This window comes from Pelodiscus sinensis, chromosome 1 (assembly GCF_049634645.1).
Source record: "Pelodiscus sinensis isolate JC-2024 chromosome 1, ASM4963464v1, whole genome shotgun sequence".
NCBI lineage: Eukaryota > Metazoa > Chordata > Testudines > Trionychidae > Pelodiscus > Pelodiscus sinensis.
The window spans coordinates 84,019,703-84,042,092 of NC_134711.1; the positions used below are offsets into that span (position 1 = coordinate 84,019,703).

Sequence of the window (22,390 nt, forward strand, 5' to 3'; positions counted from 1 at the left end):
ACTAGTGTAAATTCAAAGCATGATACACAAAATGTTTCTCTTAACTGCCCTTTTTTCTTTCCATTTTGCTTCTTTATGACTCAATTGTTTGTATTCACTATAATTTCTACCTATAATATTACCTTCATGTATATGTACTATATTTAGGTGTGTGATATTACAGCATCTTTAGCTCATAATCATCATTCCTAGTGGTAACATCTTCCAGAGATGGCATTACACCAATGAGAAGGCTTGACTACATGACCTTCTGCTTAGCATTAAAGAGTCAAATTGCTGTTGCAGTTGTGATCGCTTATATAAATTTGGTTCAAGAACTAAAAGTCAGAAGCAACTGTGGCTCAGATCTAACCTGAACCATTGTTTGTTTGAACTTCACTTAAGACTGCTTTTACAAACACAGCTGACAGACTGGAGAAAAGGGAAACTTGTTGAAAGTTTATTCTCTCTTCACATGACATGAATAGACCTTGTTGAAATCAGCGGGAGTTACTTAAACCTGAGTGGGAAGAATAGCGCTTCAGATATTTGATCTTAAATACTATGTAAGTAAAATCATAATCTATCCTCTACAGGGGAAAAATCCTAAATCCAGTGATATCCCAGTAGGCTTAATTTCAGTTTGACCAGGAAATACTGAGGTGTCAGGAAACCATAATACCAGTTTTTTGTTTACACACAGATTAACAAAAAATTAGTGGCCAAGATTTTCATTATTTTGATTTAAGGGGCCCTTGGCTTTACATATATCACTGAAACCTAGAAAAGAACCTGGCAGAGTATAAGACATGAAAATATCTAGTTAAATAAGGAAATGGTTACTTTCCTTCCATAACAGTTGTTATTTAAGCCATGTTGCACATGCAATGTCCGGTATTTTCTGTTTTTCTTGGACAGAAGGCTGCTTGGGACATTCTTCCCCTGCTGCATTTGGTGGGGGTAGGGAATATGGGACTTAAAGGCACCATCACTTGTTTTTTTGCTCAACAATTTTGTCCCCCCTCCCCCCCTTTTTTTTTGCTCAACCAATTTTTCCCCCGCCATGTTCAGTATCTTTTGTGACGCTATCTGGCAACCCAAGGGATGGGAGGAGCAGCAAGTGTGCTTCTCCACAAGCCAGATCAGGCACAAAGTGTCGGGGCTTTCTCCTCTCCCTTCTCTCCCAACAGGAAGCTGGCACAGGTGCTGTAATCTTGTGGAGGAGAGGGAGGCAAGGCGAGGCTGGAGCACCAAGCCGGCAGTGGCCCGCGCACAGGGCCCAAGGCAGCTGGAGGCAGTGGTTCCCCGCTGAGACCCAGAATGTTGGGGCCCTGAATGCACTGGCACCAACCTCTACTCCTCCTGCAGGAAAGCCAGGGGCCAGCAGGGCACCCCCTGAGGAGGGGGGGGAACCCGGAGCCATGGCTGTCTTTTCCCTCTCTGGGGACTCTGCTGAGGCTAGGGGGCAGGGCAATGCAGAGAGGCATGATGATCTCACTCTCTCGCCCTTCAGGAAAATTATGTTTATATTTTCGGCACGTCTAGACTATATTCTAATTTCAAAAGAGGATATGTAAATTCTGCAGGAATTTTTCCGATCGCTTTTTCGAAAGAGAATGTTTCAAAAGTGAAAGTGTAGTCTGGACACTATTTTTCGGGAAAAAAACCCTTTTTTGAAAAAAAAAAACGTTCTTCTAAAAAAGGAAGGTTCACATGGTTTTTCAAAAAAGGGTATTTTTTCCCCCCAAAAAACTGCGTCCAGACTACTTTCACTTTCGAAACACCCCCCTTCGAAAAAGGGATCGGAAGAAGATATGCAAATTTCCACAGAATTTACATATCCTCTTTTGAAACTAGAACATAGTCTAGACGTGCCCTATATATAGAGAAAACCTCTGTCAGTAGAAGTGGCTCAAAAAAGGTCCAGGGATTATTAATGCCACAATATAGTTTCTGGTTACTGCAGAAATATGGAGAGAGATTTATTTTTCTATAAGGAGCTGATAGAATCTCCCTCATTATCTTTTTACCTTGGAAATTAATTAAATAACTTGTGGAGGTAGTAGCAGTTGCAAACAATACTAATGCATGATGATATTCTTATCTGGTGCGGGATGTCTTTGTAATAGAACGGGAAAGCAGGTAGCAGTGAAGAATTTTACTAAATTTAGATTATATTATCAGATAATTAAAACTGCATAATAGTAGAGGGGTAATGGTAGTTCGAACTAGGAAGCCTAGTTCGAACTACCTAGTTCATGCCCCATGTAGCCGCACTGCACGGGGTTCGAATGAGCAGGGTTTTAAAAATGGCGGCGCCCCGCTTATGCAAATGAAGCCCGGGAAATTCAAATCCCGGGCTTCATTTGCAAGTGCGGTATGCCTACATTACCCTCCTAGTTCGAACTAGGAGGGTAGTGTAGACATACCCTATGAGATCTTTAAAAGATGCATTTTGTAGTTACAGTTATGTTCTAGGAGAATTTGTCCTAAGCCTTAAATGGTTATAACAATAGAAGTAAAAATTATATAAAATATTTCCAATTTCAAAACAATTCCAATGAACATAACATAAATTCATGATAAGTGTCTCTCCATTCATCTGAAAGTAGTAGTGTTGCTGTAATTTTATGGCTAGTAAAAACAAGACTTTTTGTATATACTGTTAATAATTTCACACAAGTCATTTTTGTAATATCGTAATTAGAACCATTTTACAAGACTGAGTCAAACTATGTTAAATGTACTGCATTATGACAGCTAGCTGCATAAATATGCAATTTGTCAAAGAATGGATAATAAGGTTCATTTCCAGCCACATAACAGAATTTGAGAAAACCCCTGTGGTGATATGGCATCAGGCAGGGGCAATCACCTGGACTACAGGATTTGCTTCTGTCTTGCACCAAGAATTCATAGTACTGCTTTGAAAAGGGGTTGTCATACCTGGTTTGGGAAGGGCATTAGGGCTGAAATACTGGATTTGTTGTGGCATTGTCATGGGGTGTATGTATCCAATGGTTGGCCAGCAATCAAGGGGTTAATGCAGGTACTGCTTGCCAAAACTGATTGGAATCCTCCCAAAAACAACAAGGAGAACGAAAGACCTGGGAAGCAGAGGGATAAGGCGGAGGCACAGGCGATGGGAGCTGGAGCTGCCCAGCAGCCTGTTCTGCCACACAATGCTGTCCTCTCCCAGCCTGGTGCATGTGGCTTCTCAGCGGTGGCGGGAAGCAGAGCACCCTGTCCCAAGATGCTTTGGTTCCTGATGCCCAGGGATCAGCAAGGCACTGAGGGCCAGGAGGGCAGAACAGCGGGGCAGAGCAGGGACCTTGGCCCCCACCACCAACGTGGTGAGCGGGGGGAAGGCAAACCTGGCTGCCACCACACCTGGCCCCCATAATTCCTTGAGCCATGTTGCTCAAGGGAGGGGCAATAGTGCAGGGCAGGGGCAGAGCTTGGGAGAGGAGATGTGGGTCCTGCAACAGGTTGTTACCCCAGGCTCTATGACCCCTTGGGACAGCCCTGTGTTCAGGGTACAGGAAGAATTGTTTAGCCCCAATTCTACATGTCTGGCTTCAGACCCTGACCTTGAACCCAGTGTTTCTCCTACAACCCTCTGAGACATTTAAGTGCTGAGGGAGTTTCCAGACCCCCTGGGCACTGGGATCCACCAGGAATAAGGAGAAAAAACAAACCCCAGCAGGACTCTGAAAAGAGGAACTGAGTAACTGCCCTGCCAGACTAAGCAAACGCTGGTACAAAGTTCCATTTGGCCAGAGGGGGCTGTTGTGTTGCATTCCCACACCAGCCCTCAGGCAGCAATCTGAATACGTGCTCAAAGATTTATCGGAAACGAATTTTCTTCCTCTTCAACACTTGCAATTGGCTTTGTAAATATACATTGTCATCTAATGAGCTGAGAGAAATGTGAGCACCAAAACTCTAAACAAAGATTACACATCTTCCTTCAGATAGTTATCCATTTGAAATTCAGGTCATGTTCTTAGGTGTGTTCATAAATTAGTCACATGAAGTTGGTTAATGCATTTATTTGCATTTAAAAAAATTAAAGATTATTCATAAGAACATAAGAATGGCAGTACTGGATCAGACCATAGGTCCATCTAGCCCGGTAGCCTGTCTGCCAACAGTGGCCAGCACCAAGTGCCCCAGAGGGGGTGGACAGAAGACAATGTTCAAGCAATTTGTCTCATGCCATCCGTCTCCAGCCTCTGACAAACAGAGGCCAGAGACACCATTTCTATCCCCTGGCTAATAGCCTTTTATGGACCTAACCTCCATGAAATTATCTAGCCTCTATTTAAACTCTGTTATAGTCCTAGCCTTCACAGCATCCTCTGGCAAGGAGTTCCACAGGTTGACTATGCACTGTGTGAAGAAGAACTTTCTTGTATTAGTTTTAAACCTGCTACCCATTTTGTGTCCTCTAGTTCTTCTTTTATGGGAACTAATAAATAACTTTTCTTTATCCGCCCTCTCCACACCACTCATTATTTTATATACCTCTATCATATCTCCCCTCAGTCTCCTCTTTTCTAAACTGAAAAGTCCCAGTCGCTTTAGCCTCTCTACATATGGAACCCGTTCAAAACCCCTAATCATTTTAGTTGCCCTTTTCTGAACCCTTTCCAAGGCCAAAATATATTTTTTGAGGTGAGGAGACCACATCTGCACACAGTATTCAAGATGTGGGCGTACCATAGTTTTATACAGGGACAGTAAGATATTCTGTCTTATTTTCTATCCCTTTCTTAATTCCTAACATCCTATTTGCCTTTTTGACTGCTGCTGCACACTGTGTGGAAGTTTTCAGAGAACTATCCATGATAGCTCCAAGATCTCTTTCCTGATTTTTCGTAGCCAAATTAGTCTCCATCATACTTTATGTATAGTTGGGGTTATCTTTCCAATGTGCATTACTTTACACTTATCCACATTAATTTCATTTGCCATTTTATTGCCCAATCACTCAGTTTGGTGAGATCTTTTTGAAGGTCTTCATAGTCTGCTTCTATCTTGACTATCTTAAACAGTTTAGTGTCATCCGCAAACTTTACCACCTTGCTGCTTACCCCTTTCTCCAGATCATTTATGAATATGTTGAACAGGATTGGTCCCAGGACTGATCCTTGGGGGACACCACTAGTTACCCCTCTCCAGTCTGAAAATTTACCATTTATTCCTACCCTTTGTTTCCTGTCTTTTAACCAGTTCTCAATCCATGAAAGGACCTTCCCTCTTATTCCATGACAATGTAATTTACACAAGAGCCTTTGGTGAGGGACCTTGTCAAAGGCTTTCTGAAAATCTAAGTATACTATATCTACTGGATCCCCCTTGTCCACATGTTTGTTAATCCCTTCAAAGAACTCTAAGGGTATGTTTACACTTGCAGCCTATTTCGGAATAGGGCTGCAAATGCAGGCATTCGGAATTGCAAATCAAGCCCGGGATTTAAATATCCCGTGCTTGATTTGCATCTTTCCGGCTGGGCGCCACTTTTTGAAATTTACAAGCCCGAAATAACTGCCCACATCACACGCGGCAGTGAAATGGGTGTTCAAAATAAAGCCCTATTTCGAACTACCTGTTATTCCTCCACAGTAAAACACCAGTGGTCCGGCATCCAATAGTCCGGAACGCCTGATGGTCCGGCACCATTTGGAACCCAGAAGTGCTCCGGGCAGCCAGACAATTGGAGCTGCTCTGCCCCGGGCTTCCACTATTCATCCGCTGCTGAAACTGACCAGCAGCTGACTCTGAGAAGCCGGGGGCAGAGTAGCTGGGGTGCTCTGCCCCGGGCTTCCCAGAGTCAGCCACTGGTCAGTTTCAGCAGCGGCTGACTTGGGGATGCCTGGGGCAGAGCAGCTGGGGTGCTGCCAGGTTGGTCCCGCAGCACTGAGGAGCGCATCCCCCCCACTCTACCCCAGACACCTCATAGACACCCCCCCTTCCAAAAGTCCGGCATATCTGATAATCCAGCACCCCCTGGGTCCTAAAGGTGCCGGATTATCAGAAGTTTACTGTAGTTCATTATGTTTAACACAAAATTGCAAAATATACAGTACCATAATAAAATATATTTTTACTATAGTAAATACTCTCATAGTTGAGTGATGTACCATATTTCAGTTACAAATATGACAATTTGTTTCAGAATTGATGTGGAGTTGAAATTTGGCTACATTACAAGATTTATACTTCTACATCCTAATTGTTAAAGTGCAGCAACCAGTATAAAGAAAAGTACCAACACATGTAAATAGCCATTTAAAGTATAATTTCACATCAGCCCCCCCCCCATCTACCACTATAGCGTATATCATATCATGCCATGTCAGTATCTCGATTCAGATTTAATATATGCTAAATGCAGACCATTATTCTTTGACACTCAGTAATTCACAAAGAATAGAAAGAATTAAGAGATCATCACATTCTAATTTTAGTGTATATGCTTGACCTACTTGAAATAGTACACAGTCCTAAGTGATTTTCTTCACTTGGCTTTTTATACCTAAAATCAGACAGTTTTAAAGTTTAATTCAACTTAGGGTTTTTTTAGTCATAGGTATATTCTCATATTAAATTGTCTTCATGAGATTGACCTCATTGTCCATGTACTGAAACTTTTTGTTTAGTTTTAACTATTGATATTGCATTAGTATAGTGATCATATTGTGAATCAAATCAAGTTCTTGGATTTGAGACCTTTATATTCAAGTTGAGACTGTGATCACCTTCTATGTACATGAGGAAAGGGCACAATGAGCCTTCCAGCCCCTGTGTATGAGTGTAAAAGTGTGGGGGGGGGGTGTAGGGAGTTCACAGGCTGTTCTAACACTTTTGTAAGTGCTACAGTTGAATGCATATATTAGAGAAATCATAAAATCATACAAATGGAAATTTTTATTTGAATCAAGAAGCCAATGATTAGTTTCATTCTTTTTTTTTAAAAAAAAAAGTAAACCCCTTGTAGTATAGTGTTAAAATAAGCCACAACTTTTTTTTCAATATGCTGATTTTACATCACTGTTCAGCAAGGTATAATCATCACCTGCTGATTCTTTCTGAACAGAACCCATATTGCACTTTTCATTAGCTGCTTCAGTGTATGGATAGAATGGTCTTGAAATTATAAATAAACCTTCAGTTTAATTAAAACTTCAGAAGAATCACCATTAAGGCATTCAATGAAATATTAAGGTTGAATGAAAAATAGTGTTAACTTTTAATGGATATTGCAGGTTCTCAATTGAAATTAGTTTAAATGAAATCATCTAATTTTATAAAATTGCAAAGATAACACAATTAGTTTAACAATAATTTTAACATGGCTAATGGAGAACCAGATGAGCTGCAGGGAGATTAAGCGCATGGTAAAAAGATTTGTTCAACTGGCTTCTAGCAAATCTGAAAACCATTAGGTAAGAGAGTTTCTTGCACTAGTCCCACCACTTTCTGTCACCTGTTTCCATTGCTTACCTTGATAAGTAGCTCAGGCTACTTACATGATCTGGCAGATACAATAGTAGTGTAACAGGTGTAATTATCTTAATAAGCTATAACCAGCAATTTAACAGAGAAAGAAGACAGTGAAGAATTATACACCTATAGATATCTTCCTATCTCATTTGATCTCTCTGAATTAGTTAGCCCAGCAGCCATTCATTCATTTTATCTTGTGAGCTGGATAAATTTTTATAATCCATGGCATCAAATTGAAAATCAGAGTAATAGTTTAAGATTAGATCTTGAACTTCTTAGGGCCAGATCTTTTGCCTAGTTTATAACAGCCTGGCTCCAAATTCAATTTATGTCAGTGTAAGATTTGACCTCCTCACATCTTTGATATAAACTGTATCCCAAAATGCTAAAATACAACATGGCTGACAACACATTAGCAACTGCAGAAAAAAGAAGCAACGATTTTGATTAAAATTTGAACTGGTGAGCTGGATTCTCTTCTCACACAACAGAATGGGTATATATTCAGACTGTAGAATTTTTATTACTATTGATGCAGCAACAAACTAACAACCTGAGAAACTCATAGTATTCAACTTTGATTAGTGAATTAGATATGAACCACTTTGCCCCTTTTCTGCAGATCAATAATGACCTCTCCTCATACCTCAAATAAAAAAGCAAACATTCTGGCAACTGATTAGACTAATAATAAACACAGAATGAAATCCTTTTATTCTGTTGCATGTGCATGTGCTGTGAGAGAGTGTCACTGCAATTCTAGGTAGACATTCAAAGTTGAGAAACGCACATGAAAGCCTTTCTCGAAAGATCCTGGACTAATCAAAAGATGAGGTTTACAAGATCTTTCGAAAAAGGTATTTGGGGTTTTTTTTGTTTGTTTTTTTTTAAAAGAACCGTGTCTAGACTATGGTTTCACTTTCGAAATAGCATTTTTTGAAAAAACACCACAACACGATTATGAAAATGAAGTGCAGGAAATTCAAATCCCAGCTTCATTTGCAATTTCGATATGTCTAATTTACATCCCTCTTTTGAAAGATGGATGTAGTTTAGACGTACCCATAGAGTATTGAGACTCTTGAAAACACTCAAAGAACTGAGGACAGGCAGAAAGGGAGTATCTAGTATTGAAAATGAGTATGTCCAGATGTGAATATCAGGAAGTTGCAACTGACATTCTCCGATATAGCTCAACCAGAGCTATTATGCTTAGGAGGGAATAGCTGCGAATGCTGTAGAAAGTGATTACATTAAGAACTTTGGTTTTCACATGCTTAATTGTGACTTCAAAATTCAGCAACTCTGGAGATTGTCTTCACTGAGAATGTACCATGCCAGCACTGCTCTTAGAGGCTACCAGACTCTGCATGTGTCATCTCCACAGGATAACTGAATATGTTCTGACCCAGGGCTATGGCGTAAAGGCAGACTTTCCCTTGCTGCTCCAAGTTTTCAAGGCTGTGGTGGGAACTATATCTTCTGTGCTATCAATTACCTCCGCCCCGCCCTGCTGGCACCCAGAAAATGTGGACAAAGAAGCCTCCTCACAAATTCAGAGGGAACAAAAGCCAGAATGAAGTGGGTAGGGATGGGAGAAGTGTGGGTGTGTAGGCCAAGGTGAAGGGGGGTGAGAAATTGACTGAGATATGGGAAGGACTAGAAATAGTGGGGCAAGGAGACAGAGCTGGAGAGAGGAGACTGAGACCAACAGAGCAATGAAACACAAGGGCTTGAATGAGAGGTAGCAGAAGCTTGGAATGTTTGGGCAAAGCAATGGGGAACTGGTAAGGGGTTAGATGGGCCTGGGGATTGTGGCATGGCGGCAATCTTACAAGAAGCTGAGATCAGGGGTAGAAAACTGGGACTAAATGGGCAAAAAAACAGTGTGAGATTTAGACTCAGATAGCAAGCGGGAAGATTAGTACTCTCTGGGCAAAGGAACTGGGTCAAAAAGCCTGAGGAATGGAGACTGGCACTGTGCAGACAAGAAGAATGTGTTAAGGAAAACAAGCCAGGGGTGAGGAAGAGTCAGGGTTGGGACAAGGACAGTTTCGAGGGCACAGAGTAAAAGGGGTCAAATTTGGGGGAAGTGCAGGCAAAAGGATCTGTAATCACTTGCACATTTTCAGTTCCATAGCTTGGAATGGCATTCCTCTGCTGTCAGTAAATAGCTGTGACAATGACTGGCAAAAGGGCCCCCCTCCAGGGCTGGCTGACAGTTATAGTAAGTTGTCATTCTGGAAATCTTTTGCCTCAGTGATACTATTGGGACAGCTCTATTTTCTGCTATGGTCAAGCCAATCCCAATTCCTTCTTTCTGATGCAGGTCAGCTTGTGGAATATACATAAGCAACACATCTCAAAGAACAACATGTATGAAAGGTTAGTAACCATTTTTTCTTCTTTGAGTGATTGTATATGATTGCACTTCCAAGCAGTTAAATAGGTGCTGGGATCAAAGCTCATGTATACACAGACTGCAGTACAGCTTGACCAAATTTGGCATCATCTCTTGAGTACTGAGTGATAGCATAATGGGAGGAGAAAGTGTGCACTGTTAGCCATGTTGCTGCTTTGCAAGTGTTCCGTGTAGGAATATCATTGAAGATACTTGCAGTGTTGTGGACTGATCAGTCAGTTTGTCTGGAGGGGAGAGGTCTACCAGATAATAACATGTTCAGATACAAGTAAATATCCAAAATGAAATTTTCTGTGCAGTGACTGGATTCATTTATTGATTTATTTTGTCTGATATGGTCATGAACAGTTGGATCGACAGCTAAAATTGTTTGTTCCTGTCTGTGCAGAACCCCAGTGTTTATCTACCATCCGATGTTTACAGCTGTTGGTCGTTCTTTTTTGAGTGTGGTTTGGGGTAAAACACAGATAAGTAAACTGACTGATTGCTATGAAAATTTGAAACTACATAAGAACATAACATAAGAAGGGCCATACTGGGTCAGACCAAAGGTCCATCTAGCCCAGTATCCTGTCTGCCGACAGTGGCCAGCACCAGCTGCCCCAGAGAAGGTGGACCAAAGACAACGATCAAGCGATTTGTCTCGTGCCATCCGTCTCCAGCCTCTGACAAACAGAGGCCAAGGACACCATTTTATCCCCTGGCTAATAGCCTTTTATGGACCTAACCTCCATGAAATTATCTAGCTTCTCTTTAAACTCTATTATAATCCTAGCCTTCACAGCCTCCTCTGGAACAAAAAAAATTACATGAAAAAGACTGTACACAGTCATTCAAATGTGAAAGCACAGTTTGGAGAGTTTTTTTTGCCAAAGTGATAACAATGGGTACAGCTACACAGCAGGGCTAAAGTTGGAATAAGCTACACAGCTTCAGCTACGTCAATTGCATAGCTTAAGTTAAAATAGCTTATTTCAGCTTTTGGTGCTGTCTACAGAGCAGGAGGCTGACCACTCTTCCTTTGACTTCCCTTACTCCTCGTAAAATGAGGGTTAACATGAGTCAGAGTAAGAAGTCCTCCAGTCCTGACATTATTTTGAAATAAAAGGCTTGTAATGTAAACACACACTATGTTATTTCGGAATAATGTCCCACCAATCAAATACAAATGTTAATCTAGCTATGAAAGGGGACTTCGGATGTCTATATGTGGAAAGTGTTCAGCCATAAATATTTTCACACTTTGGACACATTTATATACAAGATCTTGATTCCCTGTTTCAGCTAGCTACTTGGTTCTCAACTGTACAAAATACATCATTAACAGAGCTGGTTCTTTGATTAGGGTTTTCTTTCAGTGTCCTCTGCTTCATGCAGTGGAATGAGATTTCTCCAGACAGTAAAAAATAAAATTTCTTTACTCATTTTCCACTTCTGAATCAATTTTAACAGAGAACTGTATGTGCAGTACCTTTCTCTTTGAGCCTGACTCTTGGGACAGGCAGAATTTTCATTGGTGCCATACTTTGTTTGAAGGCTAGATAGAGCCAGTAACAGTTTCAGTCATGAAAATGTTAAGAGTTATTTTAGAATGTACTCTAATTACAGGTGTTCCATACTAGCAGCAGGAAGAGATGCTAACAGTGCTGCACCTGTAAAAAGGCTTTTAAAAACACAGCAAAAGGAAGGGGAAGAATATCTTTGGGTACAGCCTGACTAGGGCTATGGCTACCCTACAAAGAAAAGTCGGAAAAAGATACGCAAATTGCAGTTCACAATTTGTGTATCTTTTTCTACTTTTCTTCCTAAAGAGGCTTTTCTAACATTTGGCCCATCTACGTGGGCCATAAGGATTTATTATACACAAACTATCTTGGAACATAAAAAGTGTCATTCACCTTTTCTAACACAAAATCACCCAAAACCACAGGACTTAGTGGTAATGGGGGACTGCATCTACCCTTACATTTGTTGGGAAATACAGCAGGGTACAGGTTATCCAACAAGCTCTTGAAATGCAATGTTCACAAATACAAATTGGGAAATGACTATCTAGGAAGGAGGTCTGCAGAAAAGGATCTGAGGATTATAGTATATCACAAACTAAATAAGGGTCAACAATGTAATACTGCTGCAAAAAAGGAAACATTCTCAGAGGGTATGTCTACACTACAGCACTAATTCGAACTAACTTAGTTCGAATTAGTTAATTCGAACTAAGCTAATTCGAATTAGCACATCTAGACTTAAAAACTAGTTCGAATTAGCATGGTGATGGACGGGTACATGAAGAACCCCTATAAGATAGGGTAGCGTGTCCAGGGTGGGGGCGGTCATATTCAGCCCCATGGTAATGGTCAGACCGTGCTGGCGAGGAGTATTTGGAGGATCTTGAACTGTGGATGTAGTAGATCCGCCACGGCAACCGCCTACGTGATCTATGCCTTGGTGACCTCCTGGGGGAGTGAGAACGCGATGGAGAGCGTCTTGTTTCTAAATAGACCGTGTCCCCATGGAAAGGTCTTCTAAGCACTTGGTAAGATGGAGAAAGGCTATAGTCCCGGTGCCTTCGGTACCTGGGTGGAGAAGGAGATGGTTCTGGAGAGAAGGTAGGTGATGGGGAAAGTGCCCTGTAAGTTTCTTTTCCTGCAGCTTTGCAAGACAGTGAAGCCTTGTCAATTTCATCTGTTGGTGGAGAGCCCGGTGCCGAACGTGGCTGCAGTGCCGCTGTATCTCCACACGGGGGTGGCGTTGGCGGTGCCGAGGAAGAGCCCGGTGCCAGCAGATTGGATAATGGCAGTGGTGCCGCCTGGAAGAGTTGATGGCTCAGCACCAAGGGGGTTTAAAAATGCTGCAGCCAGTGCCGCTTGGGCAGCCGTTGGCAGTGCCGGCTTTCGCGCTCTTGCCGATGTCGGCTTCTGCGCAGTTGTTGGAGCCGGTGCTCCTGCCTCTTCCAATCCTGGCTCAGACGATATCCTAGCTCTAGGAGCCCGTTGCTGTCCTGGGGCAGCTGTCCCTGATGCCTTGTCAGGGCATCGCATTTTGATGGTGGCTGGCAGCGATCGAGCTGGGGACGCCTTAGTCTTTTTCGTAATGGCTGTCCCGGGAGACGTTGCCCGGCATTTCTGGGCTGCTGTGCCAAAGGCAGGAATGGCATTGGACTCTAGCGCCTTTCCATAAAGAATCTGCTTCAGGCGCAAGTCCTAATCCTTTCGTGCCATTGCCGTTAGTTTGCTGCAGCGGGATATGAGTCTCACCCAAGCACCTGACACAAGAATCATGCCCGTAAGATGCCGGCATGGGTTCCTGGCAGACTGAGCACTTCTTGAAACCGGGGGACACCGGCATACTGAAGCAGTGGGGAGAGAGAAATGGATTATGTACAATCTCTCCTACGCTCGTCCCCCTAACTTGTTGCGCTGAGACTCGGGACTGTGTGTTTAAAAAAAAAAAAAAAAAAAAAAAAAAAAAAAAAAAAAGATAGCCACAGAGACTGTCCAAAGTCTGTAGAAAAATTGTGGGGTTTTTTGGGTTTTTTTTAGAACTGGTAAATTTAATGAAGAAGTAAGGAACGATAGAGTTCTGAAACTATTTACAAATGTGAAGGCTCTGAGAGAAAACCATTGGAAATGAAACTGACAAGAAGAAGCTCTAGTTCGTGACCAAGGGTGGCTGAGAGGAATTGAGCAAGCCGGACTGCGTGCAACACATCAAAGGAGCAAACGCCGCCTCTGGCAGCCACACATGCGCGGTCCGGCGGACCACAGCTCTGATAGCTCTCCGATTTGCATTGCCGGGACGGGACACGACACCTAGAGTGGAGCACCCACAAGGCCACTCGAAGAAGAACTATTAATCTTGTCTGAAACTCTGCAAAATTTTTTGGTGAGAGTTCAGGAAGTGTGTGTAAAGGGGAAAGCCATGACAAATGCCCAGCTGGTCAAGAAAAAGTGGAAACTTTGAAGATAACCAGAAAACATCCATTGTGCCTCAGGCTGAATAAAATTAGTAGTACTGACGAACCCTGGAGACAGACAGACACCCCCAAGAGTGAAAGACAAACAAGAGACAACAATAGGAAACCTGACAATAACCATCAAAGGATAATTGTGGAAAAACCTGAGATTAACACCATTTAAGGATAACTGATTGTAGCATGACACTATAATACCCATAGCCTCAAATGGGAACTTTCATGTATAAGAAGGCAAGCTCTGGCCAGGGGTGGACTGGCCCGGCGGGATACCGGGAATTTCCCGGTGGGCCATCGTCAGAAGGGCCGCCACTCCTGGAAGCAGGGCCGGCACATTTCTAGGGGGTGGGGCAGCATTCCGACCCACAGGAGGAGCAGATGGTGAGCCCCGCGGAGGCCGCCCTGAGTTGGGAGCTCCGCACCCGGCTGCTTGGAGCCTGCGCCTGGCCCCGGGGCACTGGGAGCTGTGCGCGGGCCCAGGGCTCTGCCGCCAGGGGCACTGGGCTCACACATCTGGCCACGGTGCCTGGGGCAGGAGAGGCTGGCTGCGGGGGGACTGGAGAGCAAAGTAAGCCCTGAGTCGCCTGTGGGGTGAGGAGGGGAGACGGCAGCAGGGGACCAATGATGGGAGATAATAAAGACGTGGGTCCCACGCTGGGCTCACTCCTCCTCCTCTTTTCCTTGCAGGGGCTCATCAGCACTGGCCAGAGGGTCGGTGTGAGTCCCAGTTCACTGAGCTCGTGCTACTCCAGAAAGTCGCCCTGCCTGGGGAGCTCCCCGTGGCCCTGGGAGGCACTGCCAGCTCCTGCTCGGGAAGTCTGTGAGCAGTGCGGCCCTGTTGCAGCTCGCCTGCCCCATGGCCCGGGCTCCTGCGCGTCCAGGCGCAGGCCCCACACGGCTCTGCCATCGCTGGCAGAGCTGGAGTCAGCTTGCTCCCCTGGCAGGGCCCAGCTGCACCTTCAAGTGCCACCCATGTGCCCCTTCCGGCTGGCCACCTCCCCTCCCCCGCGCCTCACCACAACTCCCCTTCTCTCCCGTGTACCCCCCCCACCTGTGTTCTCTCCCCTGCAACTCCCCTGCCTGTGAACCCCCCTTGTCTGGCTGTCCTCCCCCCGGCTTGTGTGCCCCTGCCCACTGTCCCACAACCCCCCCCCCCACCTACCTCACCCCTCTCTTCTCCTCCCCTGCCTCAGCCTCTGCCCAGCAACCCCACACCCTACCTCTCTGGCCCACTGCAACCCTGCTGGGACCCCATCTCCTCTTCTCACCTGCTCCTTCCCCCGCCCCCCCCATCGCCCACCTGGATCTCCATCTCCCGTCTGGCTCTCTAAACAATCCCCCCTCCCCCTACTCTCAGGGCCCTGAACCCTCCCCCCCCCCCATACCTGCCCAGGAACCCAGCCCCCTTGTGCTGTGTCCTGACACCCTCGAAACGAGGGGGGAGGGGGAGAGCGCGGCCAAAAAAATTTTTGCTTGGGGCGTCAAAAAACCTAGAGCCTGCCCTGGACGCAGGGAAAGGAGGAGGGGCACACAGGAGTGACTTCATGGGGAGGGTTGTTCTCAACCCATTTCCTGGGCCTATTTTGATTGCCAGTCCACCTCTGGCCATTAAACTCTGGGTTCTGTCCTGCAAGCCAAGCCTTAGAGGAGCCTTGAATCACGACTGAAAGACTCCCCGCCCCCAGCTAGTCACTCAGTCAGTCTTACCTGGCCAGTAAGATGGATTTGTGCCGTGACAGACTGATAACTATACGCCATCTGCTGGACTTGTGTGTGTGTGTGAATGCATATGCTACTTTTCATTTTGTATTTTCAATAAATATGGAGTATTGCGTTTTCCCCTGGAAAAGACCCTGTGTGCTTCTTACAAGCATAACACAGTAGCAGCTGGACAATGGTGTAATGACCTTATGTGGCCTTGAAGAAATTAATCTTCCTGGCCCCCACAGTTGCCTTATGAAAAGCTTGTTAATTTGTCTAAAACTGGGGTAAACAAACATCTAAAAGTGCCTTGAACCCTAAGATAAACTAAGATGTGTATTACAGTATGATGCTCATCTCTTTTAAATTATATTTTGAAGATTATTTCTGAGGTTAAAAGATTGAAGATAAAATTTTCAGACGTGTCTATTTGACTTAGACTAATTCTCATTTTCAAAGTAACGTAGGCATTTCTGAGTTTGTCTCATTTGATTATAAGTCTTTTAGGTACTTTTGCTCTGTGCCTTTTTAAAGTGTGTTTAGGAAACTTGAATTTTGCAACTTCTACAGGTATAGGATGTCCATTATCCATGACATTTTGAGAGGAAAGCATAGGAAAAATATTATTTTGTGCAGATAAAAATGTGTAGCAGATACTTTTGTGTCATAGATTATGTCGGTCTGTAGGTCTTCCTGGGAGTACATCAACTCATCTAATATTTGCCTACTTGTACAACAGGCTACATAAAAAGCATTAATAATGTCCGTATAAACTAAAATTTCAAACAATGATTTGTTCCTATTACTGTATATACTATACACTGAAATGTAAGTACAATATTTATATTCCAATTGATTTATTTTATAATAATATAGTAACACAAAAGTAAACAATTTTTCAGTATTAGTGTTCTTTGTATTTTTATGTCTGAATTAGCAAGTAAGTAATTTTTTAAGTTGTCATGGGATAAGAGGGAAGGTCCTTTCATGGACTGATAACTGGTTAAAAGACAGGAAACAAAGGGTAGGAATAAATGGTAAATTTTCAGAGTGGAGAGAGGTAACTAGTGGGATCCCCCAAGGGTCTGTCTTGGGACCAATCTTATTTTAAAAAAAACCAACAACAAATGGTCTGGTAGCACTTTATAGATTAACAAAACATATAGATGGTATCATGAGCTTTCGTGGGTACAGCCCACTTCTTCGGATGACCGGAGTTATGAGTAGGGGATATGAAAATATATAGGATAGGGGAAGAGAAAGGAAAAAGGAAGCGGGGGGGGGGGGGGGGGGGAAGCATCATTAAGTATCTGGAGAATGGGTACTTAAACCTAAGCAGATAAAGATCAAAAAGTCAATAGATAGATTGCTGAGACAGGAAGGATACCACTCAGAAAGCTGTTATAAATGAGCTAGAGAAAGAGATAGAAATGTAGCCGTGTTAGTCTGGGGTAGTTGAAGCAAAATGCAGGACAATGTAGCACTTTAAAGACTAACAAGATGGTTTATTAAATGATGAGCTTTCGTGGGCCAGACCCACTTCCTCAGATCAAATAGTGGAAGAAAGTAGTCACAACCATATATACCAAAGGATACAATTTAAAAAAATGAACAATTATGAAAAGGACAAATCACATTGCAGAACAGAAGGAGGATGCGGGGGGGTGGGAAGGGGGAGGAAGGAAGGTAAGTGTCTGTGAATTGCTGATATTAAAGGTAGGGAGAGTGGGATGTTTGTGAGTTAATGGTATTACAGGTGATAATTGGGGAAACTGTCTTGATAATGGGTGAGAAAGTTCAAAGACTTGTTAAGTCCTTGTCGGTAAGTGTCGAATTTTAACATGAATGACAGTTCAGAGGATTCCCTTTCAAGTGCAGATGTAAAAGGTCTTTGTAGCAGAATGCAGGTGGCTAAGTCATTTAGAGAGTGTCCTTTCTGGTTAAAGTGGCAAGAAACTGTTTTCTCTTTGTGATCTTGTCTAATATCTGTTTTGTGGGCATTAATCCTTTGGCGAAGTGTCTGAGATGTTTGTCCAATGTACATAGCAGACGGACACTTTCGGCACATGATAGCGTAGATTATATTTCTGGATGTGCAGGAATATGTGTTCTTGATCTTATAACTCACTTGGTTAGGTCCAATAATGGTATCAGCAGAATGAATATGTGGACAAAGCTGGCAACGGGGTTTGTTGCAAGGGAAGGTACCAGGGTTGGTATTAGTGTGGTATGTCCTGTGGTGGTTGGTAAGAATCATCTTGAGGTTAGGTGGTTGTCTATAGGAGACTATGGGTCTGTCTCCCAGAGCCTCTTTGAGTATGGTATCCTGTTCCAATATAGGCTGTAGTTTCTTGATAATGTGTTGGACAGGTTTAAGTTGGGGGTTGTAGGTGATGACAAGTGGTGTTCTATTGTTGGTTTTCTTGGGTCTGTCTTGAAGTAGATGGTTTCTAGGTATTCGTCTGGCTCTTTCAATTTGCTTTTTTGTTTCTCTGGGTGGGTAGTTGAGATTTATAAATGCTTGGTAGAGATCCTGAAGCTTCTGGTCTCTGTCAGTGGGGTTAGAGCAGATGCGGTTGTATCGAAGGGCTTGGCTATAGACGATGGATCGTGTGGTGTGTTCTGGATGGGAGCTGGATGCATGTAGGTAACTGTATGAGTCAGTGGGTTTTCTGTAGAGAGTGGTGTCTAATTTTCCATTGTTGATTTGTACGGTGGTGTCCAGGAAGTGGATCTCTCGTGTAGAATGGTCCAGGCTGAGGTTGATGGTGGGGTGTAGGTTGTTGAAATCTCTGTGGAATATCTCCAGTGTTTCTTGGCCATGTGTCCAGATCATAAAGATGTCATCGATGTACCGTAGGTAGAGGAGGGGTGAAAGGGGACGGGAGTTGAGGAAACGTTGTTCTAGGTCAGCCATAAAGATGTTAGCATACTGTGGGGCCATGCGTGTACCCATGGCTGTGCCGCTGATCTGGAGGTATAAGTTGTTCTCAAACCGGAAATAATTGTGGGTGAGAACAAAGTTACATAGGTCTGCTAGAGAAAGAGGTAAACAGTGGGTGGTAAAATTTGCAGATGATACCAAACTTGTCAAGATAGTTAAGACCAAAGCAGACTGAAGAGCTTCAAAAAGATCTCAGCAAACTCAGGGTGTGGTGTGTCTACCCAGCAGGGCTTAACTCAAAATAAGGTATAAAAATTGAGCTGCGTCAATTGCACAGTTTATTTCAAAATAGCTTATTTTGAAATTGGGAGCAACTACACAGCACTTATTTTGAAATAGAGCACTCTTCTTCTGACTTCTCTTACTCCTCAAACAATAGGAAAAACTATGTAGCACTTTAAAGACTAACAAGATGGTATAATAGGTGATAAGCTTTCATGGGTCAGACCCACTTCCTCAGATCATATTCTGGAAGAGAATTGGCATGACCATATATACCAAAGGAATACAATGAAAAAAGTGAACACATTATTAAGCTGACAAATCAGATTTAGTACAGAAGGCGGGGTGAGAGGGAGGGGGTTATGGGAATCGGAGTAAGAAGTCCTCCAGTTTGACAGTATTTTGACATTATTTTGAAATAACTGCCAGCTGTGTAGACGCAAACTAAGTTATTTTGAAATAATGTTTCCGTGTAGACCTACCCTAAGTGATTGGGCAGCAAAATGGCATATGTAATCTAATGTTGATAAATGTAAAGTAATGTATTAGTAATGCAAATGTAAAATAAGAAAAAAATAATCCCAACTATACATATGAGGGGGACTAATTTAGCTACAATTACAAGAGAGAGATCTTGGAGTCATTGTGGATAGTTCTCTGAAAACATCCACTCAGTGTGCAGCAGCAGTCAAAAAAGCAAATAGAATGTTAGCAATAATTAAAAAAAGGGATGGAGAGTAAGACAGAGAATATTTTATTGCCTCTATATAAAACCATGGTATGCTTACATCTTGAATACTACTTATAGATGCGGTCACCTCATATCAAAAAAGATATATTGGCATTGGAAAAGATTCAGAAAAGGGCAACAAAAATGATAAGGGACTTGGAATGGGTACTATATGAAGAGAGATTAAAAGTGAATAAGAAAAAGTTATTTACTTACTCCCACAATATTAGAACTCAGGATCACCAAATGAAATCAATAGGCAGCACGTTTAATACAAACAAAAGGAAGTTTTCTTTACTCAGCACAGTCAACCTGTGGAACTCCTTGTCAAAGGATGTGGTGAAGGCTAGGACTTTAACAGGGTTAAAAAAAGAGCTAGATAGATTCATGGAGGTTAGGTGCATGAATGGCTATTAGCCAGGATGGGTAGGAATGGTGTACCTAGCCTCTGTTTGTCTGGATATGGGTGACAGGAAAAGGATCATATGAGGATTACCTGTTGTGTTCCCTTCCTCTGGGACTTCTGGTATTGGCCACTGTCAGCAGATAGGATCCAGGGCTAGATGGACCTTTGGTATGACCTGGTATGGCCATTCTTATGTTTAAGTGAGGTGCAACTTGGGAGTATGCAAAACATATCAAAGTGGTTCAATAGTCTGGAAAGCTGGAGAACCACTGATATAAATGACACTGCATTGCATTCCTGTGGATTTAGGAACATGATGATAGATACAAAAGGTCTGTCATACCTGATAATAGATAGTTGCAAAAGGTCTGTCAGAGAAAGACTGTAAGAATACTCCATAGTTTACAAATTTTAAAATGGAAAGATAACTACCTGTGTAAGAATGGGGAATCCAAGGTTCCTACATCCATTGCAGGGTGTTAATGCCTCCCATAAACCTGCAGGACCACAGCTGTTTTCCCGGGTATCTTCTTCTTCCTCTTCCCCTAGAGAGAGGTTTGTTGATGAAGGCCTCTGTGGAAAAATAAGTTTATTTCAACATTAAACAGAAATATTTTGCTTCATTTTACCATAGTTCAAAACACTAAAATAGAAATTTCACATTTTTGGAAACTGATAAATATACTTAATTTTCAGCTTAATATGTTTATCTATTCAATCAATATTCAGTAAAACATACTTCCTAAAGAAAAGAGATATGTAATAAGCTATGGTAAGTTATATTTTAAATAGAATTCCACATAGACATTCAGAGACACAATTAATCACCTTCAATCTACAAATAATATTCAGATTATGTATAATGCACAGCACCAGACACTTCAACTGAAAAATAAAATCAGTTTATTTTAATTCAAACTTCAAATTTTACATTACTATTTTCCACTATAGCTTTCAAAGAATGAAAACTAGCATTATTAAATGTTTATTGCTCTTAGAAATTGTACAATAGGTAGAAAATTACAGAAACACCACAAGACAATGGGATCTTGTTTCTATAGTCATATATTTTTAATTAATATAATATTTAATGACAACAATTTTAGCTTGGATTGGCTAGTGGCTTTTGCAGAGAAGAGTAGAAATTTAATTACTATTTAGGATTTCATTTTTAGTTTGATGTTTGCCAACGATGAAAAAGGTAATTTGTTCTGTATGGTGAACAATATTTAATATTTTGTATTAAAAAAACCCTGCTATGTTTGTTGGCTAGTTTTTCTTCAGGGGAAGAGTAGGAGGGCTTTTAAGGGTGCATGTTTGTTTACTTTACATTTTAAGATTCATTTTCTAAACATATTATTTTATTACTTTATTTTGACAATCAAGTAGTGCTATGGAATGTGTTGCTATAACAACAACATTATTCCATGGATTATTTGACGGTTGGGTGAAATATGCAGGGTTTGGGTCATGAAAGTATTCTATTGTTATATATTTGTGTAGGATAAGAAACAGCCCCCAGGACCAGGCAATCTAGAATTATGTGATTCTATCATATGTCATTTTTATTCTACATGTTTGCATTGGAGATATATAAACTTTAACCATTATGACAAAGAAAAAAAGCACTCTCTTAACAAAAAACCCCCAAACAAACAAACAAAAACCCTACAAGCCTGCTCTTTGTTCCTCAACAAAGGTGACTTCTACTATCAAAAAGTATTTAGATTTATAAAATAAACAATGCATTTCCCATGCTTTGGCATACTTGCTTATTTTATTTTCATAACTTTGTCATATTGCTTATGCCACTCCATAAATATAGACATATTCTTTAGAAGATACATAAAAAATCTTCTGCCACGGTCAGCATAATAAAATAATTCTCTAGTCTTCTAGTTCTAGCCTGTTCATTGACCATAGACAATACAAGTGGCAAATACCTGCATGTCTGTGTAAAGATCTAAGTTCAGGAAACTTGAACCTATGAGGTGAACATTGTGCAACACTCTCCCCCTCCTTTTCTTCAGTCACTCCCTCTTTTGCCAGGTGCCCCTCTAAATTAGAAAAGTGTTCACTGAGTGAACTCATTAATGACTTGACCTCTGAGTCTTAGATTAGGAAATGAAGGCATAAACAGTGCAACTGATGATCCCAGAGCTATATTGTTCACATACAAAGAAAGAGTGAAAACCAAGATTGATAGTGTGGAGTAAAAAAGATGGGAGAGTGAATTTACAGCAAAACTGGTCAACTTATATTGTTAAGAGGATTATACATCTTTCACTGAGCTGTAAGATCAGTGGCAGTCTACGCCCACCTATGGGCCCAATTATCTGCACTACTAAAATAACTGTGGTTTGCTACATGCAAAGGGTTATAAGTATTCCCTGCCCAAAAATCAAAAGCAAAGAAGCCCCTTTTAGTAAGTGTCAAAGAATTGCAATAGCATCTGGTGAGAAAGAATGCAACAAAGTAGACTGTATCTAGACCGCAGGGCT

General features: G+C 42.1%; 1 protein-coding gene across 9 annotated transcripts in view; it reads right to left on the reverse strand.

Annotated features, from left to right (window-relative positions):
* ANKS1B (ankyrin repeat and sterile alpha motif domain containing 1B) overlaps positions 1-22,390 on the reverse strand; it is an 823,383-nt gene that overhangs the window by 597,322 nt on the left and 203,671 nt on the right. For all 9 annotated transcript variants that reach the window (XM_075933985.1, XM_075933942.1, XM_075933974.1 and 6 more), the window contains one exon: positions 20,322-20,462. In XM_075933985.1, coding sequence (XP_075790100.1) covers positions 20,322-20,462 — 141 coding nt within the window. The remainder of the gene's footprint in view (positions 1-20,321; positions 20,463-22,390) is intronic.